The sequence below is a fragment of the Vitis riparia genome, chromosome 15 (assembly GCF_004353265.1).
Source record: "Vitis riparia cultivar Riparia Gloire de Montpellier isolate 1030 chromosome 15, EGFV_Vit.rip_1.0, whole genome shotgun sequence".
NCBI classification, from domain to species: domain Eukaryota; kingdom Viridiplantae; phylum Streptophyta; class Magnoliopsida; order Vitales; family Vitaceae; genus Vitis; species Vitis riparia.
Window position 1 is genome coordinate 821,089 of NC_048445.1, and position 27,074 is coordinate 848,162.

At 34.0% G+C, this 27,074-nt stretch overlaps 3 protein-coding genes and 1 pseudogene across 9 annotated transcripts; all 4 read left to right on the forward strand.

The window, feature by feature from the left end:
• The first annotated feature begins 1,553 nt into the window (after positions 1–1,553).
• Positions 1,554–13,460, forward strand: LOC117932339 (tRNA-specific adenosine deaminase TAD1-like). Of its 7 annotated transcripts, none has more exons than XR_004654138.1 (12): positions 1,554–1,786; positions 2,319–2,439; positions 3,627–3,817; positions 3,966–4,139; positions 4,903–5,031; positions 5,236–5,423; positions 5,504–5,580; positions 5,671–5,790; positions 5,894–5,981; positions 7,600–7,714; positions 8,028–8,102; positions 9,714–9,823. XR_004654138.1 is itself a non-coding variant. In XM_034853557.1 (11 exons), exons 1-10 carry the CDS (start codon positions 1,606–1,608, stop codon positions 7,705–7,707), a joined length of 1,344 nt encoding a protein of 447 aa, XP_034709448.1. In that variant the 5' UTR covers positions 1,554–1,605; the 3' UTR covers positions 7,708–7,714; positions 9,714–9,823. The 7 variants fall into 7 exon arrangements, 5 of the variants coding, with proteins under 5 accessions (XP_034709448.1, XP_034709446.1, XP_034709447.1 ...); XR_004654139.1 differs by having other exon boundaries at positions 8,031–8,102; XM_034853557.1 differs by lacking the exon at positions 8,028–8,102 and having other exon boundaries at positions 3,627–3,827; positions 4,009–4,139.
• A 2,658-nt stretch (positions 13,461–16,118) lies between these two features.
• LOC117932547 lies at positions 16,119–17,211 on the forward strand (annotated as a pseudogene).
• Positions 17,212–19,244: 2,033 nt separating this feature from the next.
• On the forward strand, positions 19,245–21,530 carry LOC117932445 (O-glucosyltransferase rumi-like). Its single transcript, XM_034853699.1, has 6 exons — positions 19,245–19,527; positions 19,695–20,233; positions 20,303–20,495; positions 20,575–20,639; positions 20,724–20,934; positions 21,007–21,530. The coding sequence occupies exons 1-6, from the start codon at positions 19,351–19,353 to the stop codon at positions 21,385–21,387; spliced, it is 1,566 nt and encodes a 521-aa protein (XP_034709590.1). The 5' UTR covers positions 19,245–19,350; the 3' UTR covers positions 21,388–21,530.
• A 2,979-nt stretch (positions 21,531–24,509) lies between these two features.
• Positions 24,510–26,490, forward strand: LOC117932469 (protein O-glucosyltransferase 1-like). The gene is made up of 5 exons (XM_034853730.1): positions 24,510–25,034; positions 25,347–25,539; positions 25,625–25,689; positions 25,786–25,993; positions 26,074–26,490. The coding sequence occupies exons 1-5, from the start codon at positions 24,649–24,651 to the stop codon at positions 26,434–26,436; spliced, it is 1,215 nt and encodes a 404-aa protein (XP_034709621.1). The 5' UTR covers positions 24,510–24,648; the 3' UTR covers positions 26,437–26,490.
• Positions 26,491–27,074: the final 584 nt, after the last annotated feature.

Genomic DNA, 27,074 nt, shown 5'->3' on the forward strand with positions numbered 1-27,074 from the left:
TAATACCTAAGTTTAACTAAGGTAGTACCTAAGGTCAGTTAAGGTAGTACCTAAGGTAGATTAAGGTCGTACCTAAGGGATATTAAGGTAATACCTAAGGTATAATCATCGATTGAGGACCGATTGAACAGTTCGTCGGGACCTAATACTTTAAGAGTCTCTTGTGCTTCATTTTCTGTACCATTTCCTCTGGTTCTTCAAGGGCTTCACCAATTTAATGGTCTAGGAGAGATGTTTGCTGTTATTTCTTACTGATAGAGCTATCTTGGACATGGATTTGCGAGTCTAGGATACATTTGGAGGTTAGGGTTTCGGTTTTTGGGTACCCACTCTCTCCACCTAAGCTCCATTTCATTTTTCCCTGATTCTCTTGGACTCCCATGGCTCCTAGACGAGCCGAAAGACGTATTTTGACATCGTCTTAGAGTTTGGATTTGAGTTTTTGAACTGAAATGAGAGATTTTGGGTTTTTTAGAGTGAAGAAAGATGAGAGAAAGCTTCCAAATGAGAGAGGGTGATATGGAGTTTGAGATGATCCTGAGGATGTTGTGCTAGAGAAATAGAAGGGTAATTTGGGCATAGAAGATGGAGCCGACTTAGAGTGCACAAAAATGATAAAACTTTTCATATTAAAAGTTGATTATTATATTTCCCATTGTTGGGTTTTGAAAATGCTATTATGTTGGATGGGAAGCCCAAAGTACAACTTTCCCTATAATGTTTCATGTCACTATAAAACAACATTATTATGAAGTGACATAGATATAAAAATTAAAATTAATGACACAAGTGATGTAACAAAATTAATGAACTATTAAAACGAACAAGTTATTGTAATTTTTTTTAATTGATATAATGATTGGTTTAATTATCATTTTTAAAATATAAAAGTTTTTATATATTAACTAATATGGTTTATGCATCAAATAGGTATTTTTAATTTACTTAATTTACTAAACTTCTGTAAATTTAAAATCACTTTGTAGACTTCTTAATTGAATCATTGTGAATAAACATAGGACATTTTAATATTAAATAAGCTAAATTAATGAACAACCTTTTTATATTTACTTTATTATTTTTATATTTATAACAAGTTTATTCATTTCATATCAATAAATTACTTTTAGTTTGCTTTCTATTCCTTTAATTCATACATTAAAAAATGAATAAAATATATGAAAAAAAAATAATAAATTTTGTTGAATTATTACAAATGAGTCATAAAATTTTAATTTACATTAACATATATTTTTCTTGTTAAATATAATCATACTCGTATTTATCACGTTTATTTATATATTATTTTCTAAAATTAATTTTTAATAGAAATATTAGAACTTTTTTGGTAAGCTTTTATGACATTGCAAATCACCATTGGGTGGTTCACATTTTAATTGTTCATTTAGAATTTTTTTATTTTCGAAAAGATATCAATGTTAAATACGCATTAAAATTGTATTTATAGATTATAGATTGATAAAAATTTGAAAATATGAATATTTTTAAAATAATTTAACTTATATTTAATTTCGCTCGGTCTTTCCTCTCAACAAGTCCATCGACAACAGTCCTTGAATCGGAATTCTCACTCAGTCCTGGGTTATGGAATTTGATTCATCCTCCTCACCATCATCTTCTTCTTGTTTGGATTCCGAGAAAACATGGGGAGAACAGGTTTCCGAGAAAGTATTATCTGTGTACAAGTCTCTCCCCAAGAAGGGGAAGCCTCAGGGACGGGAAGTCACCGTTTTGGCCGCTTTTCTCACCTCCTCTCCTTCTCAAGGTCCTCTCTCTTCTGCTGCTTTTTCCCATCCTAGGCCCTCCGTTTGGTTTCCCAGAAAATGGGCGAAACGCAAATAAAATGAAACTGGTTAATTTTAAAACCTCTTCTCAGCTAAGCCAGAGGCAGTGTATGCATTTTCTTGGCTACCAAACGGAGGGTTTAACAAATATTGTTGATGATTCTTAACAACTTTTTCTGTCTCTTGTGAGCATATAACATCAACCCACCGTTCAGTTGCTGAGAGAACTGAGGAAAAGAACATTTTCTCTCTGAAGCTCCTTTTCTGAGGAATTACTTTCCGAGAATTTTTTTCTTCAATGCTCCATTCATCCCCATCTATATTGGGTGCTGCGATTTTGTTTCCCGAATTCAAAATTGTGAAAACTCTTAAGATTGTCAATTCTAATTTCTTTTCATTTCCTACATTTTTCTCAGCAACTAAACAGACTTTTAGGGTTTATTTCTATAATTAATGATGCCAGAAAGAACATAGTGTTGTGAATGAATCATTTTATTTTATCTTCGCATTCAGATTTGGAGGTTGTTGCATTAGGAACAGGGACCAAATGCATTGGTCGCTCACGCCTGAGCCCACATGGAGACATAGTGAATGACTCGCATGCTGAAGTTATTGCCCGAAGAGCTTTAATGAGGTTTCTAATGCTGGCTTAATTTTCTGCCTTGTATGAATTATACTATACCCTTCTGTTTGGCTAGTAAGAAAAGTTATTGACAATAATGTTCTTGGGAAAGTACAAGTAATTGAATGATTAACAAGCAAATTCACTACTTATTTCGGGTGTGGGAGGACAAGAATTATAACTGAGAAGTGTTTGTTATTATTGTTTGCATCTGTTTCTAGCTTTGAACTGTTTAGAGTAAACCTCATTCATGTTATGGCAAGTGTACACCCCTTTTTGGTATCTTATCACTAAAGAGAAGGCTTCTACAGCTAGAAGTATGGAACTATAAATCGCAGTATTTAGAAGTCTAAGATCCAAGTAGAACTACAATCCTGTACTATTGGAAATAATGTTTCAAAAGTTGAAGCACAGAAAAAATTATGATAAAGAGTCTAAGTTCCACATAGGACTTTGATCCTGTATTGATCTAAGTAAAGTTTTACAAGTTGAAGCTCCAAAAGATATGGAGAATGATAACGTAAATTGAGTTCTGTGTTGAGCCAATCTTTCATTTTTGGGAATTGAGGATATGGAATTTATGGTAAACTCATATACAAATATTTGTTTTGATAGGCGGATAAAAGTATATTAAAAGGTGCCTATCAAAAAAAGGGGTGCAACCCCACTGGAATATTTGAAAAACAACATGATCTAATAGAAGCATTAATAATGTGTACGTCCATTCTCCCATTCCAATTGTTTGAGCTGTTAATGTTTAAGAGTTACATAAATTCAAACATGTGCTTAAGTTTGCATCATCAATAGACATTTGTTTATCTTGCTTGGGATCCATCAGTGCGAAATCATGAACCGAATTCTGTGAGTAATAAAAACTAGAGTTAGATGTCTGAGTTGTCATCCATAAAACTGAAAAAAATGAAGTGTTGATTAGCAGTTCCATCAATATAGAACTTGTTCTTGACCACTCTATGTAAAGTGCATTGGTACTAGTGAATTTCAGGCTTCTGTTGCTTTGATTTTTGAAGTCTTAAGTCAATCTGGATTCTAGAATGAATTACCGTCATTTTAATTTTCACTTGAAAGCAACATTTTGAAGGATTATTAAGATTTATACAATAAAACCCCAAATTATGTGTGATTAAATTTATTGCTGCTCTGAGGATGCATAAGAATTGCTTTTTTCCCCATCACAACAGGTTCTTCTATACAGAGATACAAAGTCTTTTGAGCATTAGTAATAGGCATACACATAATTATGGAAGCGAACAGTTGGAAGGCGATGATATCACAAACATGCTTTTCCATTTGGACTCAGATGGTCCTGGCCAAAGAAAAATCACAATGAGGGCGGGTTGGAAATTACATTTATATATATCACAGTTGCCATGTAAGTTCTGGTATATCTCTTAATTTTCTCCTGTGAGATAAAAAATAAACTATCCTTTCTCTGTTGTTGCATTGTATGGATTTTTGTTTTTTATCACTGGACATGCATATATATTGTGATTATATTATCCTTAGTTTGTTGCTTATAGGTGGGGATGCCTCACTTAGTTTGCCATTATTTTCTTTGAGAAGCTTCGCCTTAAGAAATGGGGATTTACCATCATCAGTGAGTGAAAATGATTCCATGGATGAACAGACTGATTCCTTGAGCAACCTTGATGATTTCACAGGCAATTTTTTGGATGCTTCAATGAAGAATAATGGTAATGAAGCCAATTAAAAGCCTTTCTTCTTTTTATTCTTCCTGAATTATTAGGCTGCTATCTCCAGTGTATGTCATAGTCGCTTTTCTGGCTATTTAATGAGGGTTCCTTCAGATTTATTACTAGTATTGAGGATAAGTGGCAGTTATTTTGTAGTCATTATGGTTCTTCTTCTTCTTCTTCCAATTTTTTTTTTTTTTTGAACTATTGGGCTGCTACCTCTAGTGCATGTCATGGTTGCTTCACTTGCTATTAGATGATGGTTATTTCAGATTTGTTGCAAGTACTGAGGATAAAAGAAGTGGCTCTTATATGGTAGTCATTATGACTCTTCTTCTTTTCGAATTGTTAGGCTGCTCTCTCTAGTGCATGTCATGGTTGCTTCACTTGCTATTTGATTCTTTTTGAATTATTAGACTGCTACCTCTAGTGGATGTCATGGTTGTTTTGCTTACCATTTGGATGGTGGTTATTTCAGATTTGTTTCTAGTATTGGAGATAAAATAAGCCGGTGTTATATGGGTGTCATTATAATTCTGACAGGATTAGAATAGCTATTGAATTGCAATTATTGTCCTCCTTGTGTATTTTTGTTTTTATATTAGTTTGATGGATGTGAAGTAGGATAATTTGAGAGGACAACTGCCATTGCCTTTTCTTCATTTTTAACATTTACAATTTGGGAGTGTCCCCTTGGTGGTGATACAATTTGATTAGCTAATTTTAACATGGATCTATTTTATTTAAAATGTGAATTTGCTAGTGGGTTCATTTTCTGGCAATGGTTCACAAATTATCGGCATGATCCAAAGGAAGCCTGGTCGTGGTGATACAACTCTCTCCGTTAGCTGCTCTGACAAGATAGCCCGTTGGAATGTCCTTGGAGTTCAAGGTTTTTAATTTACTCTGAATCACACCCAAGTTATCGTACCAGACAACTTATGGTACTAATGGAAATAGGAACAAGCTTAAGTGACTTGTATCACGAGTTAGCATTCTCATTCATCTTTTCCACTTTTATTGAGAATACTTCATAAACACTGATAAACATTATTGTCATATGTTAAATTACATGGTTTTTATTCCTCTTATGTAGGAGCTCTGCTTTCGTATTTCCTTCAACCAGTGTACCTTTCTTCCATTACTGTTGGACAGTCTCATACCAGTCCTAAAAATTTTCCCTTAGAGGATAATCTGAGAAGAGCTTTATATAATCGTGCCCTACCATTATCAGACAAACTAAAGAGTCCCTTTCAAGTGAACCAGGTCTGCTTTGTGTCTAGTGTATGTCAACATGAGTTTACCTCAATAATATTGAAATCAAGTGGGATTGTGCGAGGATACTAATGTAATATCATTTGCAGCCACTATTTTGGAAGGCCCCAATACCACCAAAAGAGTTTCAACATTCGGAGACTGCTACCACTACTTTAACATGCGGGTAAACTAATTTATTTTGACCTTTTCTGGGTTTATAAATTGTTTTATAATCTCGTAGTTGTTACCAAATACTTTATGCTTTAATTTACAGGTATTCAATATGTTGGAATAAGTCTGGCTTGCATGAAGTCATTCTTGGTACCACTGGCAGAAAGCAAGGCACCTCTGCAAAAGGGGCACTTTATGCATCTACAGAGCCGTCTTTATGCAAGTAAACAGAAAAGCCTGCTCCAGGAAATTTTAATTTTGGAAGGCATAAAAGGTTTTTTGCATTTTCTTATTTCCTCAGTTTTCTTGTTATTGTTATATCTCAGGAAACGGTTGTTGGAAGTGTTTTTGTTGCTAATGCATAAAACCTCAATTGAGAGCCCTGTTAATGAGGTTACTTATCGAGAACTCAAGGTAATATTTCAATACCTTAGATCAAAGGACCACTGCTTGATGCATTTATTCTCTAACTGAATCTAATATGTTCATATTGATTCATCTGTTGAATTCCCATAAATGACAATAGGAGCAAATTTGGTGGTTGTCCTTTTTAGTTTTAAGTAGCACGCACCAGAGGCACCAAAAAGCATATAATCGATGCTTTATATTTTAAACTGGAAAAGATGAACACATGGATTAAATTAAAAGACATTTTAAATTAAGAAATAATCAAATGCATAGTCATGTCTATGGATTTTGCTGAAACTGATAAACTTGGGCATTTCAATCCATGTTCTGGTTAGCGCATAAAACCCTGAGGTTAGGCCTCAGCTTTTGCTGAAACTGATAAACTCGGGCATTTCAATCCATGTTCTGGTTAGTGCATAAAACCCTGAGGTTAGGCCTCATCTTTTTCATCTTAAAGAGAGCAGGGGGCTATCCTTGCATGGGAGAGGGGAAAGTGAGACTGTTACTGAGTTTGATGTAGAATCCCTGCAGGATGTGATTCAAACCTGAGTAGGGATATGGGTTCCAACTAAGAAGCTGCTTGGTTAGGAATGGGGTGCCAAGCCACAAAACACATAGCGGTAAGTGTATTATTAGGCAGTGAAGCTTATCATAAGGGGATTTCCTCTGCATGGTGTCATGTACTGGTGTCCACCAGTTAAACCAAGCTACCTCTTTTTGCTGATGTGGCATGATGCTGTACTCCTGATGATGCCCTATGGGCCAATTCTGTGGTCTTTTCCTACTCAAACAAACAAAAGGATTAAAAAATAAAAAGTTAATAATCATATGATATTGGAGTATCTCTTGCAGATTTTTCAGCAATTTTTGCTCAAAAGCTTTACTTAGAAAAGGATGTTAATAATCAATAGATTGGCAGGGAGGACCAGAAGATCATATGAGGTAGGGTTGAAGTTCTTGTAAACTGATTACAAGGTTTGCTGAAGGCATCTATATCTTTCTTTCTTTCCTTTTTTTTTTTTCCTGAATCAGAAGGTAGGTACATCTATTTTTCAGAGTTCTTTTGGCATGATAAGCAGTGCAGGGTCTTGTCTCTGAAGTTTCAATTCCAAGAGGCTGGACCCATTTAAAGTGGTAGCACAAAAGGTTGTGCCGGTCACCATCAAACTTAAAATAAATATTCAGTCACCTAGAAATGCCTATTTTGTGAATAAGAAATCAATTAGAAAATCCAATTATGTAATAGAACAAGTGGCAGATGGGTGGACAAAAGTTTTGAGGATATCATGGGTAGCGCACTTACCTGGATTGTGATGCTTGATTCATGCCATTAGCAGATGAATGAATTTCCCTTTTTCTCCCCATTATTTTATATTTTGGTCATGGCGCTTGTGGGGTGTTGTTGCTTACAAATTGTTAAACCAAGAGAATGCTTTCTTATCTCTGGTGAAGCAATATTGTCATTACTCTACCTGTGTTCCTTACTGAATTTGAACTTGGTTGTTTATCATTTGCATCGATGAACTGCTGCACTGTACAAAAATTAATTATGAATTAAGTTGCAGAGATGCATGCATTTTAATCATCATCTTTCCAGTAGTTTGAATTATTCACTCTTTTGCAGGATGGGGCTCAAGAGTATGGTTCAGCTTCAAAAATTTTCAAAGGAAGTCCACCGTTTAATGGTTGGCTCTTAAAAGCATTGAACTTGGAGGCCTTCTCGGTTGTATGATAGTGAGGTGAGTACATGCATGCACATGTTAACTACTGTTTATCTGTTAATAATTTAATGCTAAGAGCCATTTTAAAGACTGAAGATGGACTGGAACCCCATGGTTGGTTGATCCAAGCACATTCCATAGGGCTTGTATTAGGTGGATGGCCCAGAATTGCCAGTTGTGCTGGGGTTGTGCTAGTGGGCCAGTAGTGTTAAAAGCCCAAAATTTTGTGGACTATGCATTGAGCATTTTGTTTTTCTAAATTTATTTTATAATAAATATTTCAAATATTCAGTGTTGTTATTATATAATTATGATGGATAATAAATTGCAGCAGTAAATACAATGCAGAAGAGTGTCTATTGTACTGAGTTGTGGCAGCTTACCTTATTTATGAGCTCTTAGAAAGGTACGGAATCTGCCAGTATCAACAATTCAATGTTCCCTTAATGCATTCAACATTAACCAGGTTGAGAAAACTTAATATTAGAACTGTCTTGGAGCGCATTTTGATGTCTGGTAACTTCTAATAAAGGTCCCTTATAAGAGCGAAAAGATGTGTAGGACAATGATTTTAATAAGTTACAAACCTTTGAGTTCCTAAGCTGCCTTCTAAAAGTTATTGATGAGAAAGAGGTTTTAGGTAATTAAACGAGACTTGAGTGCTCATTTTGGTGTGTGATTTTGATGAAAAGTTCATACAATCAGAAATTTTTTTGACTTTCTGAGAAAAAGAATATTTATCGGAAGTTACAACTATATCTAATAAATTCTTTTATTTTATTGCACTTGAAACATGAAAACTGGTCATGAGTTCCATGTCATTAGGCAGATTCTCGAGTTGTCACCTAATTGCAAAAAAAGTTCAACCTCTATCTATCAATGGAAGACATTATTTATGATCCTCTATGTGCAAAAAATTAATAGCTGATATTGGCCCATAGATACCAAAAAGGTGTTTATATATGTATTAGATAGTAAAGATTTGGTCAACCCTCAACAAGTTGGACATGCTGCACTGAGCCTTAGTAGTGGGTTTTCCACTGAATGTCGTGTTTCAGATTGGATGCCATTGTGAATAAACATTTGAATGTGGATATGTTGGTGAGCACATATGAGACATGAGACATTTGACCCTTCATCTATGAACTTGAATAATAGTGTTTCTGTTCTCAAATGAAGAGTCATGCTTCTGATAATGGTCTTTCTTTTTATATGGGTTTCTCTCATGATTTCTACACAGAAAGGAAGTAACTGATCCGTAAGACATCTCTTTCGGGCTGTCTCTTTAACTGTCACCTTCTTTCACAATTTATACACCTTTCTTTTTTATTCGGATGAATTGATTTACTTTTTGAACCTTGAATTTGGTGGACTTAATCTAGGGTTACTACTATTAAATTTGCTTTTGTTGGGGTTGCTTTGAAGTTTTTGTTAATTGCAGTACAAGATTAGTGGTCTAACAAGTTATTGGGAGTTAGGATCCCATGGTATTGACTCCATGATAAGGACTCATATTCCCCAGAGATCAAAGGCCAGTAAGCATGATTATGCACATTGGGTGTGATCACAGCGCTGGGCTTTCATGGGGACATACCAAGAGATGGAAACACATCAAGCGGGTGGAAGTATGTTGATTAGGGGGAGGAGCAGGTACCTTGGTAAAAGAATTAGGTTAAGTTGGTATTTTAGTTGAACGATGAACATCGAAATAGCAGGAAAAAGACAATTCTACCCTTTTCCCACTGTCACTAGTGATAAAATTGCCTGTCCCATTCATGAGAAAATGGATTCAAGTCAAGTCGAGGGCCAAGACTTCGGTGGTAGCTTACTTGCATTTTGAGAACCTTCATACCAATTCCTGAGCAAATTACGGGCTTTCAAACGTGAAATGCCCTTTGTAAACGAGGGCACAAGCCGCACGACACGTTCTTCTCATTCTTTCTGCATCAGTTTCAATTCCATTTTTACAGAACCCATATAAAGTCTCTCTCAATTCTCATTCCTTTCCTCCATACAGTGACCTTCTGCAGCTAGCTTCTGAGCTTGGCGAAGCCTTGCCATGCATGTTGCTCTGATCTCCTTCTGAAGCTTAGGCCCAGGTGAGCACGAGAGGTGCACAAGCATGAAGAAGAATACCGAGAACTGGAGTTATATTTTCTGGCACGGAGCTGGATTTCACAGGCATTTTCCAGGATCTCTGAAGAGAGGTGGTGCAACTTCCATCACTACTACTGTGCTCTTCTTCGTCTTCCTCTTCATCTTTGTTGGCGCCTTGGTTTACACAGGATGGATCGATGCTGTAAGTCCCCAGAAACTCCTATACAAACCATCTTCCTCATAAACATCTTGGCCTCTTCATTGATTGATTATTATACCTCTTTGGGTAATGACCAGTTCCTTCATTGATTTCATGTCTCTACTCATAAATTTTTATTATTATTTTAATTTTGCTAATAATAATGTAAAAACATCAACCCATCCCTTTCCTAGACTAACTCTTGAAAACTCTTCATTATTTTAATTTCAATTTTTTAACAAGAATAATTTTTAATTTTAATTTCGTAGATTAATTTTATTATTAGTTTTAAATTTTAATGAATCTTGAAGCTTTTTACTTTTTTGCAAAAGCTCTGAGCATCTGATTTTAACTTGGAGAGGAGACAACTTGATGTATACTTTTGTTTCATTTTTCATTCTGGGTACTATGAAAAATCTCATTATTCTTGAGTTACATTCTCTTCAAAGTGATTATCCTAAATTGTCTTTAATAAAAAAATATTCTTATTTTTATGCATCTGTGTACTCAACTTTTTGGAATTCTCTGCTCTTGGAAGATTTGGGAGAAAATGTAAGGAAAAAAAAAGTAGAAAAATTAAAAAAGAAAAAAAAATGAAATATTGATTAAAAGTAAATAAATTATTTTTGCTTATTTCTTCAAATTTATTTCAATTATTTTTCTTCTTTTGTTAAAAAATTAAATAATTTGAATATGTGTAAGTTTTAAACCAATTTTAATAATATTTGATTTTCTTTTATATTTTGTATAGTGAATCGATTATTATTATTATTATTTTTGAAATCAAGCATGATTTAGATTATTTTTCTTTCTTGAAAAGTGCTAAAAAAAAAAGGAAAAAAAATATAAAGAAAATCATTTTCTTGCTTTTGATACCATGAATTTTTTTTTTCTTGTAGAAAAGGTTGAAGAGTGAAAAAATGTTGAAAAAGTTGAGAGAAAGGGTATTTTTGATAAATTTATTTATTTGATACCAAAGAGAAGGAACTTTATAAGTTTTTTTTAAAAAAAAAAAAAAACTCAAAACTTCCAAAAAAGGCAAATTGAGCAAGGAAAGTATAAGACAAAATTATTTTTGGAAACTTTTTTTTTTTTAATTTACAACAAGATTAATTGTTGCATAATTCCCTTTATTTTTTATTTTTTTTATTTTTGGTGTTTAAGGATGAGAATAAAATATTAGAACAATGACGTTCTGTCGGATTTACCCTCTCGTTTTGTCCGAGATGGCCTGAACGTACACCACGATAACATACACGATAGTGCATCATATTAAAATACATCCAAGCTATCCAAGCTTTTGATCACTAACTACAAAAATAAAAAATTTGTTTGGCAGTCTATATTTCCAGGTGATCCCTCCCAGAAGTCATTACTCTCATTCACGAAAGCACCAATCAGATTACAGTACCCACTCAACTGCAGTGCAGGCAACCTCACCAAAACTTGCCCTGGAAACTACCCCACCAAACACAACCCCACAAATCCTGACCATTCATCAACCAACATGACCTGCCCTGACTACTTCCGATGGATCCATCAAGATCTACTGCCCTGGAAGCAGACCGGAATCACCAGGGACATGGTGGACCGGGCCCAAAGAACGGCCCATTTCAGACTTGTGATCATTGATGGGAAGGCCTATGTTGAGAAGTTCAGAAAGTCCATACAGACTAGAGATATGTTCACCTTGTGGGGCATTTTGCAGCTCCTGAGATGGTACCCTGGAAGGCTGCCTGACTTGGAGCTCATGTTTGATTGTGATGATAGGCCTGTTGTTCGAATGAGAGACTTCCGGGGCCCGAACGCTGCCCCACCGCCATTGTTCCGGTACTGTGGAGATGATTGGAGCTTGGACATTGTGTTTCCAGACTGGTCTTTCTGGGGATGGTAAGTGTCTTCTTCCTCATTTTTTCCCATAGTTTGCAAAATCATTTCTCTATATCCCACCTTGCATGTCTAGTTGGGCCTTGAAAATTGAAATGGGTTTCTTCATTTTGGTCTCTGTTTTTCCCCACCTCATAATCTGGGTCTTTTGGACCTGCTAGGGGGGGTCCTTCCTCACTTTCTTCCTGACTTTCTGTGTTTCCTTTATTAGCATATCCAACACCCCACAACCCACATTTCATTTGGGCAAATTGGCCTCCTCTTGGGGGGTTTTCCCCTTAATGTGAAAATTGATAGAGGTTAAACTTTGCTCTTATAGGGCTGAGACCAATATAAAGCCGTGGAGAAATGTGCTAAAGGACATAAAAGAAGGCAACAGAAGAACCAAATGGAAAGACAGGGTCCCCTTGGCATACTGGAGAGGAAACCCCCATGTGGCTCCAACAAGGGGTGATCTTCTCAAATGCAATGTCTCCGACAAAGCTGACTGGAATACTCGCCTATACCTTCAGGTACATTCCTATTCCCTCATCCTATGCCTCACCCCTTCTTCTACCTCAATTCATTCCAGCCTAATACATTTTCTACTTGTTTCAGGACTGGGGCCAACAATCTAAAATAGGGTACAGGCAATCTAACTTAGAGGACCAATGCACCCACAGGTAAGCCCTCAAATCCAGTGTCCCAATTCATAGTTTGTTGTAATATTTATGCTGATAAGTTCTCTACGGTTTTGTCTTTGGGCTATTGGCATGAAGATACAAGATTTATATTGAGGGATGGGCGTGGTCTGTGAGTGAGAAGTACATTCTAGCTTGTGACTCCATGACCTTACTCATAAGGCCCCGTTACCATGATTTCTTCATAAGGGGGTTGGTGCCATTGCAACATTATTGGCCTATTAGGGACAACAACAAGTGTAGGGATCTTAGGTTTGCTGTGGAATGGGGCAACAATCACACCGATAAGGTATCTATATTTTCAAATAATAGTATTTATGTATTGCGTTTTGTCAAAACGTGGACTATTGAGTTTCATGGGCTTGCAGGCACAAACAATGGGGGAGACGACGAGCAAGTTCATTCAGGAGGATCTGAAGATGGATTATGTGTATGATTATATGTTCCATCTATTGAACGAGTACGCGAAACTCTTGAAGTTCAAGCCAACCATACCACCAGGAGCAGTGGAGGTTTGTGCAGAAACAATGGCATGCCCTGCAGAAGGTGCATGGAGGAAGTTCATGGAGGAATCCCTAGAGAAGACTCCTACTGATACCACTCCTTGCAGCTTGCCTCCTCCATATGATCCTCCAGGGTTCCATGATTTTATTGAGAGAAAAGCCAATGCAACGAGGCAAGTGGAGCTGTGGGAGAATGAATATTGGGATAAGCAGAATAAGAAGCAATAGAAGGCCTCTCCTAGATGGTTCTAACTGTAGATTATAATTGGTAATTTTCACTAGACCAACATTTAATAACTTATAATGTGATTTCCTATAAGTCGCATTTGAGGAGTTTATAAGCATCTCAAGTAACTTATTGACAAAATGAATATACTATTACCTTGAAAATTCTTACATGAACAGGGTTATTGAGGCCCTATTTGTCAACTGTTTTCAAAAATAGTTTTTTTTTTTTTTTGGAAAAAAAATACATTTGATAATAAAAAAATAGAAATAATTTTTTATTCTTAAGAATATGGAACATGATTATTTTTAGGGAATATTTTTTAGTTATTTTCAATTACACAAATATAAAAATAATTACAAATAAAGTATTATATACAAAAATTATTTTTAAAACATATTTAAAAACATAGAAAATAGATTAAAATAATATTTGGTTCTCAAATAGACATTTGTTCAATAAAATATTAGAAAACAATTTTAAAAAATAATTACCAAATGCGACCTAAATCTTCTATCTCCTTTTTTTTTTTTGTATCAAATAGAATTTTACAATATGGTATTGAATAATCTCCATTAAAGAAGGAAAATTAAATGTAAAACTTTGAAACAATTTAAAGGATAAATTTTAAAGGGAGAATTATGTTTTAGGGGTAGATGGGCCCTCAAATTAACAAAAGGTCCGTGTAACTCTTCAAATTGAGTTGAAGGATATGAAATAGTAACGGACAAATATACCCTTTAAGAACACATATAAAATATTTTATAAAATTAAGTTAAATAATTTTTTTTCAGTAATTTTTTTTTTCAACAATACTAAATTAAATAAAAGTGGTTTTCAAAAATATTAAATTAAAATTTTTTTTCAAAAATATTAAATAATTTTTTTTTCAAAAATATTAAATTAAATAAAACTATTTTAAAAAAATATTAAATTAAATAATTTTTTTAAATAGTTAAATAATTTTTTTTCAATAATTTTTTTTCAAAAATACTAAATTAAGTAAAAGTGGTTTTCAATAATATTAAATTAAATTTTTTTTTCAAAAATATTAAATTAAATAAAACTATTTTAAAAAAATATTAAATTAAATAATTTTTTTAAATATTAAATTAAATAAATTTATTTTAAAAAAATATTAAATTAAATAAAAGTATTTTTAAAAAATATTAAATTACATAAAAGTATTTAAAAAAAATATTAAATTAAATAAAAAATATTAATTTTTTTCTCAAAATCAACAAAGGGCATTTTTGAAAATACTGAAGGATAATATCTTTCAACTCAATTTCCATACTTTCATTGAGTCTTGGGCTCAATTTGAAGAGTTACACGGACCTTTTGTTAATTTGAGGGCCCATTTACCCCTAAAACATAATTCTCCCCATTTTAAAAAATTTATGATTTAGAGCTTAAAAAGGTATATTTATTGAACTTTCGAAATTATTTAAATGGAAAATTAAAAAGATGGATATTAGAAAAAAAAAGTTAGGGGCCAAACTAATTTACCAATTTGTTTGATTTTGATTAATTATATTTTTCTTAATCCATTGATTTGGTTTGATTAGAAGTAGAATTACAAATAAAATCAAATCCAACTTTGACCACCCTTCATGATATTTCAGTATGTACATTTTTCAAATTTTCCAATTTTTCAATACATAAATACATTCTTCATTCTAGAAATCGTATATTTATTTATTTATTTATATTAGTTATTTTTTTTTATCTGGTATATTCAAATTCATCGTGAAAATAAATCATTTTCCAATATGATTTAGATATATTACTTTAAATATTTATCCACCTTTTTATTTTAAAATATTTATTTCATCTATATCCTCTTTCAAAGTAATTTACATTTTACATCCTCCACAATTTTTTATTTTATTTTATTTTATTTTATTTTATTTTGTAAAATAACCTTTCTTTTTAAAATTTTTATTATTAAGAATTGTTCCTTCATTACGTTGAAATGAACAATTCCTAATAAAAAATATTAAAATTTATTAAAAGTAAAACTCAAATAGTGGGTCTGCAAGATCTTTTCATTATAACAACTAATAAAAATAAAAGCAAGAAGATTAAGAAAAGAAAAAGGAAATCAATAAAATAATTTATTATAGAAAAATCAAAATTAATTAATATGATTAGTTATACATTTTTATTTTTATTTTTATTTACTTTTGTTTATTTTAACTTTTAATATATTTTTTATACTTGTGTTCTCCTCTAAATTCTTGTGTATCATCTTCTCCATGTGGGTAACATCAAGGGCTAATGAAGCTAGATTTAACAGGGGGTTGAGAGGAACTTCATCAAATGTTTTCCATTTCTTTGTTATATTATCTATCATTATCCTTGTCTTACTCTATTGGACTCACCTTGCAAGTCTTTCTTGGTCCTCTTGTCCTTTGCTTCTCCTGTTTCTTTGCACATTTTTTTGTTTTCTTCCCATCATGTCTTGTTCTTAATTTGAACTCTAATAATCAATCATATCATGCAATTTTTTTATTTATTAAAATGATAAACCTTAATATCGAATAGAATTTCCGATATCATGTTGAATTACCAATTAACTCAATTACGACTTTGACTAATTGTATCTATATTTCTTGGTGATGAGTTGGTTTTCCAGCCTATGATGACTAGTTTTTCATATCAGAATTCGGCTCCAAACACAAAAAATCCAAGGATTTTCCCTAAGATCCTAGTAAATTGCACCATAGGAAGCATGCCCAGCCAATCATCCGACGACTAGTGTAACCGGGAAATTATCAGCAGCGGCATGTCCTGAGTACTTCAGATGGATCCATGAAGATTTGAGGCCATGGAAGAGTACGGGAATATCAAGATTTGCAGTGGAAAGTGCCGAAGGGGATGCAGATTTTAGATTAGTGATAGTGAATGGAAAAGCCTATGTGGAGCAATACAGGAAGTCTTTTCAAACAAGAAACAAGAGACCTGTTCACAATGTGGGGGATTTTGCAGCTTCTAAAGCTATACCCTAACAGGTTACCAGAACTGGGAAAAAGAATCCAATGGAGGGTTCAAGAACTCTAATCTAGCATATCAATGCACCCACAGGTACTTCAATTTTCTCTCATTTCTTTTATGCTTTTTTCTTGAGAAAATTTTGAAATTTTCTTGTGGGCTATATTCACATGAAGGTACAAGATCTATGTAGAAGGATGGGGATGGTCTGTGAGTGAAAAATAGATCCTAGCATGCGACTCCATGACACTTCTGATAAAACCTTATCACCATGATTTCTTCACTAGAAGCATGGTGCCATTGCAGCACTACTGGCCCATTAGGCCTAGAAACAAGTGTAGAGATCTTAAATTTGCTGTTGAATGGGGTAACACTCACCCTGAAAAGGTAACCCGTGAAATCTTAGGTTATGTTTGCTTCGAAAAACACAAAATTAAAATAAAAAAAAAAAAGTTAGAAAAAGAAGTGGAATGAATTAAAATAATTTGTTGATGTTAAATCTTTTTTTTTTTTCCTTTTTCTAAGAGCTGAACTTGGAAACGAAATTTTGTGAAATTGTGTACTTAGGCCCAGGAAATTGGTAAGGCAGGAAGCAAATTCATTCACGAAGAACTAAGATGGATTTTGTGTATGACTACATGTTTCATCTGTTGAATGAGTACTCAAAGCTCTTGAAGTTCAAGCCAGCAGTACCGCCAGGAGCGGTCGAGCTCTGCTTGGAAACAATGGATTGCAGTGCTGACGCGGTGTTGCAGAAGTTTGTAATGGAATCCACGGTGAAGTCTCCTAGTGATTCAGCCCCATGTTCCATGCCTCCACCCTATAGTCCTGAGGCCTTCTGGGCTTTCCTGAACAAAAAAGAGAATTTAACAAGGCAAGTGGAGATGTGGGGGGATGCGTATTGGGAGAATCAAAATAAGCAGCTATAAAGCCTTCTCTTCTTTGTCTGATTCTGAGTTTATTTGAACAAATTCCTTAGTGTGCTAGTATGACGATTGAATATAAATTTTTCATCCTGCAATTTGTCTTCAATATATTGGGTCAACCAATGGATCATTTCAAAGAGTGATGTAAATCCCATTTTTCCTGATTTTGAAATAAAATTAATGAAATCATTGATTTGAAATAAATTTTCAAAGTGACGTATATGGTCCTAAAGATGTTATCCAATTGATGACAAAGTTAGGCACAAAGAATATGGTCTATTTTCGCTTTTAAGGAAAACAATTCACATGACTTTGAATGCTTTTTATTGAGCTCATGAAATAGTTAATCACAAAGTAATTGCTTGAATCTGAATCGTTAAAAGCACAAAATAAAGTTTTATAGATGCCTATTCAATATTTTAGATTTTTTTCTTATAAATTTTTTAAAACTTGAATCATTAAAAGTGCATTATAAAATTTGAACCCATTATATAAGGATATAAATAGATAAATCTAAGATACAAATAAATAAGACCAAAATACAAAATATTAGAATTTCATATTTGATACAAATAAATGATAATTGAGTACAATGTAATAGAGTTTGAGTTTTACACGTGACACATCTAATCAATGTAACAAAACCCAATTGATAAATAAATAATTTATAATCCATTAGAGTCTTGTCTTCATCAATATAGTCAATTCCATGTTTTTTTTTCAACACATAAACAAGAATATAATGCCTTTGTGCTTGAATGATAATTCTTTTCATAACATTCACTTTATTCTTCATGAATGTGAAATCAAATTAGATATTATTCAAAGCATGTGCTGATTCTAATTTTTTTGTTAATCACAAATTTTATTCTTCTTTTTTCCATTGGATTTTTTTTTATCAAGCAATGCTTGGTTCTCATTCTTTAATGCCTCATTTTCCATACCAACAACATGACTATTAATACTAATACATTAGTTAAACATTTCACATGACCATCTTTTTCTTCTCTTCAAACATGATACAAGGAATAAATTCTCATTGAATTAAATTTTCTAAAAATATGAAAAATATCCTTTTCTTCAATAAGTATTTAAAAAAATATAATTACAAACATAAAATTCAATTGTACAATATTAGTTATATTTTTTTTCCATCAATTAATAAATAATGTATTTTTCAAACAGACCCTTAAACTATATTTGGTTACCAAAAAATGAAAAAAAAAATCAATAAATTATTTTTATATATATTTCTTCAAATTTATTTCATTTTTAAAATATATAAATTTTTAACTAATTTTAATTATATTTGATTTATTTTTATATTTTCTATGATATAATTAAATGTATGAAAACCATTTTTTTTTTCTTGATATTTTTCGAAAACCAAATATGGCCTCAGAGTAATACAAAAAATTGTCTCATAATCTTCTTGGAATTTGAAAGAATATTGTCCATATGATTTTACTATTCAATTTGTTTTTTCTTAAATATAATTTATAGAAAGAAAGAGTTGAATTTTTCCACGAAGGAAGCTTACTATAGCCTGTATAGGACGCAAGAACAGACCCAAAATCGAAGTCAATCCTAGTGGATGTGTTACACGACTTACATCTTCATCGTGTCAAGTCACCAACCACACCCTCTCGCTTCGAACACAGAATTCTAAGCCCCAAACTTTTGATTCCTCTACAAATTCGCTGCCACGCCATCCCTAACACACCTCTCTGTTATTATGGTTATTTACCAAACGAGACCTAACAAATATTGATAAACTAATATGAAATAATGAGCAGGTTGTGCTGAAGAGTCAAAAACCATACCCTCAGCCATCAGTCTTTTTCATCATTTAGGACGCGTAACTTCGTATTTGGAACCCACCTAACCAAATTATAATGATAATTAAAACCTCCTATATACATAATTCCCAGTAGTCCAAGAAGCACAAACGTATTTCTTTGTATCCACGTTACATACACCATAAAAAAAAGTTTTATATCGGAATTTTGTACCTTAATTATATTGTTCGATCAATGACGTTCTTAATTAAGCTTTTAAAATATTAGAGCTATCATTGAAGATTAATTCTGAACATTTTCAAATTGAAGTGGAAAGAGGGTCATCTTGGATCAGGAGAAGGCAATGGGGAAGGTTGTTCGTAATAGGAAGTTGTCCCATACGGGAGAGACGGCTCCTAATCAAAATTATGGAGCTGGTTTGGCTGGTCCCTTCAAGAAAGGTGCTACCGTGACGGTTTCTCTCTTCACCATCATCCTGATCTTCATTGGAGCTCTCGTTTCCACCCGATGCATTAATGTTGTAAGTTGATCCTGTCATCTGCATAATTCTTTCTCCACCCACCCCATGCATGATGTTTCTTTCTTCTTGTTTTTATGTTTATATGTTTTATTATATACATATGTTTTTTAATGGAAAGTTCTTGAAAATATTTTCCTTTTTTCTGATTCTAATTTTTGTTCTTCCAGTCTATTCTCACAGGAGATTTTTTGAAGAATACTAGTCCAACAAAGCCCCATAGTCAGAAATTTGAGTATTCTCTGAATTGCAGAGAGGGAAACATGTCACAGACCTGCCCGGTTACTGGACCGGTGGCATTTGAGCCCGGTGAACCGCCCAGTGAGATCTGCCCAGAATACTTTCGGTGGATCTACGAAGATCTGAGGCCATGGATGGACACGGGGATCACGAGAGCCATGGTGGAAAAAGCAAGACCTGCTGCAAGTATCAGGATTGTGGTGGTTGATGGCAAGGTTTATGTGGAAAAGTACAAGAGGGTGAACCGCAATAGAGATGAGTTCACCATATGGGGCATTCTGCAGCTGCTGAGGATGTATCCGGGGAAGCTTCCGGACTTCGATTTGATGTTTGAATGCCGCGACAGACCGATGATCAAGACACATTTATACCAAGGACCTGATGCCACTGTTCCACCACCATTGTTTCATTACTGTGGAGATGATGAAACGTATGATATCGTCTTCCCGGACTGGTCATTTTGGGGTTGGTAAGACTTCTACCATTCTCTTGTGATGGTTCTTTGGAAGATTATGCAATTTCACATTTGGTTGTGCAGGCCAGAGACCAAGATAAAACCATGGAATGCCTTTAAAAAGGACCTGAAGGAGGGCAACTACAGAACCAAGTGGATAGATAGAGAACCCTACGCTTATTGGAAAGGAAATGTCAAGATGGGTGTGGTCAGAAAAGAGCTTTTCAAATGTAGAAACACCGATGAACAAGACTGGAATGCTCGTCTTTATATAATGGTAACAAACCTTCTTGACTCGGCCAAATCTTTTCAGTTACAGTACTACATAAATCGTGCTGATAGCTTCAGATTTGCAGGACTGGGGTCGAGAGGTTCAAAGTGGATTCAAAACTTCAGATTTAGCAAGCCAATGCACTCATAGGTGAGTAATTGAATTTGGAGAAACTTTAAGGATTTTTTTTTCCTTTCTTTTGTGTTTTTTCCCATGACCCCTCAACTGATCCAGATACAAGATTTATACCGAGGGAATTGCATGGTCAGTTAGTGAAAAATACATTCTAGCTTGTGATTCTGCGACCCTGCTTGTCAAGCCTCAATACTATGAGTTCTTCACAAGAAGTTTACAGCCTCTGGTCCATTACTGGCCTATAAAACACAAGGACATGTGCAAATCCATCAAGTTTGCCACTGACTGGTGCAACAACCATACAGAGAAGGTGAAAGATCGATTTCTCTATTAGAAAATTTTCCATCTTGCTCTATTTTCTAACCTTGATGCCACCCAGCAGGCACAGAAGATAGGAAAGGCGGGGAGCAGCTTCGTCCAAGAGGAGATAAAGATGAAATTTGTGTATGACTACATGTTCCATCTGTTGTCCATGTACGCAAAGCTGCTTAAATACAAGCCAACTGTGCCTCCAATGGCTGTGGAGTTCTGCCCAGAGATGATGGCTTGCGCTGTTGAAGGGTTGGAGAAGGATTATAAGCTCCAAAGCATGGTGAAGAGTCCTTCGGATACAGGTCCATGCATCATGCCTCCTCCCTTTAGTTCAGCAGAACTCAAAGATGTGCTTGAGAAGAAAGACCATGTGATGAAGCAAGTGGAGACATGGGAAGAAAGTGGAAGTGTTGGAGAAGAGACCATTGCAAATATTCTGAAGGCAGAATGACTAAATTTTGTACATAATGTGGATGAGAAAAGAGTTCGCTTTGTGTCCTTTTCATGTTACTTATTCTTAGGAACCAAACATGTAAATTTTCTCATGCATAAGCATTGTTGATTGATAAATAGATCAAGATCTCTTGGATGTAATTGTATACTCTGCTAATCATCTAAATTTAGTTTTCTTCCATATACCAATTGTGTAATTCATGGGATTCACTTTAACTTCTGTTTGGGGGAATTGGTCATTCAGACATCAAACTCAAAGGAAATATTTTGGGTTAATTCCTCCACCCCCAACTCAGGGTTATTGTTGACATAAACGACTCTCAATTACGAGCTCAAGGCTCTAGTTGTTATGAACAATTAAGGGCTATGGATAACATGGAATACTCTTGGTTGTGAGCTCAAGGCTTCAAATGCTATGAATAATGTTGGGTTATGGTTGACATGAATGACTCTGTGTCGTGAGCTCAAAGCTCTAGATGCTATAAACAACTTAGAGTTTTGGATGACATGAACGACTATGGCTCGTGGTCTCAGGTCCCTAGATGCAATGAACAACTCTAAGCTATGGTTGGCATAAAAGGCTCCGAGTTGTGAGCTCATGACTATAAATGCTATGAACAACTTAGGGCTATGGATGACATTAGCCACTTTAGGTCTTGAGCTCAGTGCTCTAAATGTTATGAGCAGCTATGGGTTATGGTTGACATGAACGACTTCGAGTCGTGAGCTCAGGCTCTATATGTTATTAATAGCTCAAGGTTATGGAAGACACAAGGTACTCTAGGTCGTTAGCTCAAGGCTTTAGATGCTATGAACAAATTTAGGCTATGGTTCAAATGAACGACTTCGGGTCGTGAGCTTAGGGCTCTTATTGCTATGAACAACTTAGAGTTGTCAATGACATCGAAAACTACAGGTCATGAGCTCAACACTGTAGATAGTATGAACAGCTGAGGGTTATTGTTGACATGAATGACTCTCGATTGTGAGCTCAAGGCTCTAGTTGCTATGAATAGTTAGGGGCTATGGATAACATAGGATACTCATGGTTATGAGCTCAAGGCTCTAAATTCTGTGAACAATGTTGGGTTGTGGTTGACATGAATGATTTTGTGTCGTGAGCTTAGAGCTCTAGATGCTATAAACAACTGAGAGTTGTGAATGACATGAACGACTATAACTTGTAGTCTCAGGGCCCTAGATGCAATGAATAGCTCTACGCTGTGGTTGGCATGAAAGACTCTGAGTTGTGAGCTCATGACTTTAGATGCTATGGATGACATTAGCTACTTTAGATCTTAAGCTCAAGGCTCTCAATGCTATGAGCAACTCTAGGTTATGATTTAGTAATGTTTCATGTCACTATAAAACAACATTATTATGAAGTGACATAGATATAAAAATTAAAATTAATGACACAAGTGATGTAACAAAAATAAAGAACTATTAAAACCAACTAGTTATTGTATTTTTTTTAATTGATATAATGATTGGTTTAATTATCATTTTTAAAATATAAAAGTTTTTATATATTAATTAATATGGTTTATGCATCAAAAACATATTTTTAATTTACTTAATTTACTAAACTTCTATAGATTTAAAATCACTTTATAGACTCTTTAATTGAATCATTTTGAATAAACTTACGACATTTTAATATTAAATAAGCTAAATTAATGAACAACTTTTTTTATGTTTACTTTATTATTTTTATATTTATAACTAATATGGAGTTCATTTCCTTTCAAATGTTTTTTATTTGTGTCCCTATTTTCTTTCTCTTGAATTCCCTTTCTAAATGTTATATTTATTTTTTGATCGAATAAAAAAAATCAAAATATTTAACATTTTCTATTCAATTAAAAGTAACTTGTTGATATCGATCAACCTAACCAAATTAAATCTATTGATAACAAGTTCACGGTTGATATTGATAAGTCACTTTTAATTTATTTTATATTCCTTTAATTTATATATTAAAAAAATAATAAAATATATAAATAAAAAAATAATAAATTTTTTAGAATTATTACAAATGAGACATAAAATTTTAATTTACATTAACATATATGTTTTTGTTAAATAAAATTATACTCTTATTTATTACATTTATTTATATATTATTTTCTAAAACTAATTTTTAATAAAAATATTAGAACTTTTTTGGTAAGCTTTTATGACATTGCATATCACCATTGGGTGATTCACATTTTAATTTTTCATTTAGAGTTTTTATTTTCCAAAAGATATTAATGTTAAATACGCATTAAAATTTTATTTATAAATTATAGATTGATAAAAACTTGAAAATATGAATCTTTTTAAAATAAATTATTTTTGCATATTTCTTCAAATTTATTTCAATTATTTTTCCTCTTTTGTTAAAAAATTAAATAATTTGAATATGTATAAGTTTTTAACTAATTTTAATAATATTTGATTCTTTTATATTTTGTATAGTAAATCAATTATTAATTATTTTTTTTTTTGAAATCAAGCATGATTTAGATTACTTTACTTTCTTGAAAAGTGCTAAAAAAAAAAAAGGAAAAAAAGTATAAAGAAAATCATTTTCTTACTTTTGATACCATGATTTTTTTTTTCTTTAAAAAAATGTAGAAAAGGTTGAAGAGTGAAAAAATGTTGAAAAGTTAAGAGAAAGTGTATTTTTGATAAATTTATTTATTTATTTTTAAATTTTTTCATGGTAACCAAAGAGAAAGAACTTTATAGGTTTTTTTTTTCTTATTTATTTTCTTTTACTCATTTTCAAAAAAAAGCAAAGATAATCTAAAGAAATTGAGAAAGGAAAGTATAAGACAAAATTATTTTTGGAAACTTTTTTTTTTTTAATTTACAACAAGATTAATTGTTGCATAATTCCCTTTATTTTTTATTTTTGGTATTTTTAAGAATGAGAATAAAATATTAGAACATTGACATTCTGTCGGATTTACCCTCTCGTTTTGTCCGAGATGGCCTGAACGTACACCACGATAACATACACGATAGTGCATCATATTAAAATACATCCAAGCTATCCAAGCTTTTGATCACTAACTACAAAAATAAAAAATTTGTTTGGCAGTCTACATTTCCAGGTGATCCCTCCCAGAAGTCATTACTCTCATTCACGAAAGCACCAATCAGATTAGAGTACCCACTGAACTGCAGTGCAGGCAACCTCACCAAAGCCTGCCCTGGAAACTACCCCACCAAACACAACCCCACAAATCCTGACCATTCATCAACCAACATGACCTGCCCTGACTACTTCCGATGGATCCATCAAGATCTACTGCCCTGGAAGCAGACCGGAATCACCAGGGACATGGTGGACCGGGCCCAAAGAACGGCCCATTTCAGACTTGTGATCATTGATGGGAAGGCCTATGTTGAGAAGTTCAGAAAGTCCATACAGACTAGAGATATGTTCACCTTGTGGGGCATTTTACAGCTCCTGAGATGGTACCCTGGAAGGCTGCCTGACTTGGAGCTCATGTTTGATTGTGATGATAGGCCTGTTGTTCGAATGAGAGACTTCCGGGGCCCGAACGCTGCCCCACCGCCATTGTTCCGGTACTGTGGAGATGATTGGAGCTTGGACATTGTGTTTCCAGACTGGTCTTTCTGGGGTGGTAAGTGCCTTCTTCCTCATTTTTTTCCCATTGTTTGCATATTTTTTTCTCTATATCCCACCTTGCATGTCTAGTTGGGACTTGAAAATTGAAATGGGTTTCTTCATTTTGGTCTCTGTTCTTCCCCACCTCATAATCTGGGTCTTTTGGACCTGCTAGGGGGGTCCTTCCTCACTTTCTTCCTGACTTTCTGTGTTTCCTTTATTAGCATATCCAACACCCCACAACCCACATTTCATTGGGGCAAATTGGCCTCCTCTTGGGGGGTTTTCCCCTTAATGTGAAAATTGATAGAGGTTAAACTTTGCTCTTATAGGGCTGAGACCAATATAAAGCCGTGGAGAAATGTGCTAAAGGACATAAAAGAAGGCAACAGAAGAACCAAATGGAAGGGCAGGGTCCCCTTGGCATACTGGAGAGGAAACCCCCATGTGGCTCCAACAAGGGGTGATCTTCTCAAATGCAATGTCTCCGACAAAGCCGACTGGAACACTCGCCTATACCTTCAGGTACATTCCTATTCCCTCATCCTATGCCTCACCCCTTCTTCTACCTCAATTCATTCCAGCCTAATACATTTTCTACTTGTTTCAGGACTGGGACCAACAGTCTAAAATAGGGTACAGGCAATCTAACTTAGAGGACCAATGCACCCACAGGTAAACCCTCAAATCCTGTGTCCCAATTCGTAGTTTGTTGTAATATTTATGCTGATAAGTTCTCTACGGTTTTGTCTTTGGGCTATTGGCATGAAGATACAAGATTTATATAGAGGGATGGGCGTGGTCTGTGAGTGAGAAGTACATTCTAGCTTGTGACTCCATGACCTTATTCATAAGGCCCCGTTACCATGATTTCTTCATAAGGGGGTTGGTGCCATTGCAACATTATTGGCCTATTAGGGACAACAAGTGTAGGGATCTTAGGTTTGCTGTGGAATGGGGCAACAATCACACCGATAAGGTATCTATTATTTTCAAATAATAGTATTTATGCATTGCGTTTTGTCAAAACATGGACTGTTGAGTTTCATGGACTTGCAGGCACAGACAATGGGGGAGACGACGAGCAAGTTCATTCAGGAGGATCTGAAGATGGATTATGTGTATGATTACATGTTCCATCTATTGAACGAGTACGCGAAACTCTTGAAGTTCAAGCCAACCATACCACCAGGAGCAGTGGAGGTTTGTGCAGAAACAATGGCATGCCCTGTAGAAGGTGCATGGAGGAAGTTCATGGAGGAATCCCTAGAGAAGATTCCTACTGATACCACTCCTTGCAGCTTGCCTCCTCCATATGATCCTCCAGGGTTCCATGATTTTATTGAGAGAAAAGCCAATGCAACAAGGCAAGTGGAGCTGTGGGAGAATGAATATTGGGATATGCAGAATAAGAAGCAATAGAAGGCCTCTCCTGGATGGTTCTAACTTGTAGATTATAATTGGTAATTTTCACTAGACCAAAATTTGATCGCATTTGAGGAGTTTATAAAGCATCTCAAGTAACTTATTGACAAAATGAATATACTATTACCTTGAAAATACTTACATGAAAAAGGTTATTGAGGCCTATTTGTCAATGGTTTTCAAAAATAGTTTTTTATTTTTTTTTGGGAAAAAAAAAATACATTTGATAATAAAAAAATAGAAATAATTTTTTATTCTTAAAAAATTGGAACATGGTATTTTAGGAAATATCTTTTAGTTATTTTCAATTATACAAATATAAAAATAATTAAAAATAAAGTATTATATATAAAAATTATTTTTAAAACATATTTAAAGATATAGAAAATAGGTTAAAATAATATTAGGTTCTCAAAGAGACATTTGTTCAATAAGATATTAGAAAACAATTTTAAAAAATAATTACCAAATATGATTGTGGACCCCGTATTTTGCTCGATGCATTCCCACTCGATGGATTCAGGGGTCAGGTTACTTATCGGGAATGTACGATGGTGAGCTGTAGCACCCCTCTAAACCCATTTATATACGGTCTTTACTAAACTAATTGAGGAAATTGTGACAATTAATTAATT

Bases quoted from the DNA above. Each gene is read 5' to 3' on its own strand.
- LOC117932339 (XM_034853554.1), top strand. From the start codon at position 9,819: ATGAAGAAGAATACCGAGAACTGGAGTTATATTTTCTGGCACGGAGCT. The intron at 9,996-11,331 runs GTAAGTCCCCAG...TTTGTTTGGCAG, and splicing joins ACACAGGATGGATCGATGCT to TCTATATTTCCAGGTGATCC. The intron at 12,392-12,476 runs GTACATTCCTAT...TACTTGTTTCAG, and splicing joins ATACTCGCCTATACCTTCAG to GACTGGGGCCAACAATCTAA.
- LOC117932469 (XM_034853730.1), top strand. From the start codon at position 24,649: ATGACCTGCCCTGACTACTTCCGATGGATCCATCAAGATCTACTGCCC. The intron at 25,035-25,346 runs GTGCCTTCTTCC...TTGCTCTTATAG, and splicing joins TGGTCTTTCTGGGGTGGTAA to GGCTGAGACCAATATAAAGC. The intron at 25,994-26,073 runs GTATCTATTATT...ATGGACTTGCAG, and splicing joins GCAACAATCACACCGATAAG to GCACAGACAATGGGGGAGAC.
- LOC117932445 (XM_034853699.1), top strand. From the start codon at position 19,351: ATGGGGAAGGTTGTTCGTAATAGGAAGTTGTCCCATACGGGAGAGACG. The intron at 20,640-20,723 runs GTGAGTAATTGA...CAACTGATCCAG, and splicing joins GCAAGCCAATGCACTCATAG to ATACAAGATTTATACCGAGG. The intron at 20,935-21,006 runs GTGAAAGATCGA...GCCACCCAGCAG, and splicing joins GCAACAACCATACAGAGAAG to GCACAGAAGATAGGAAAGGC.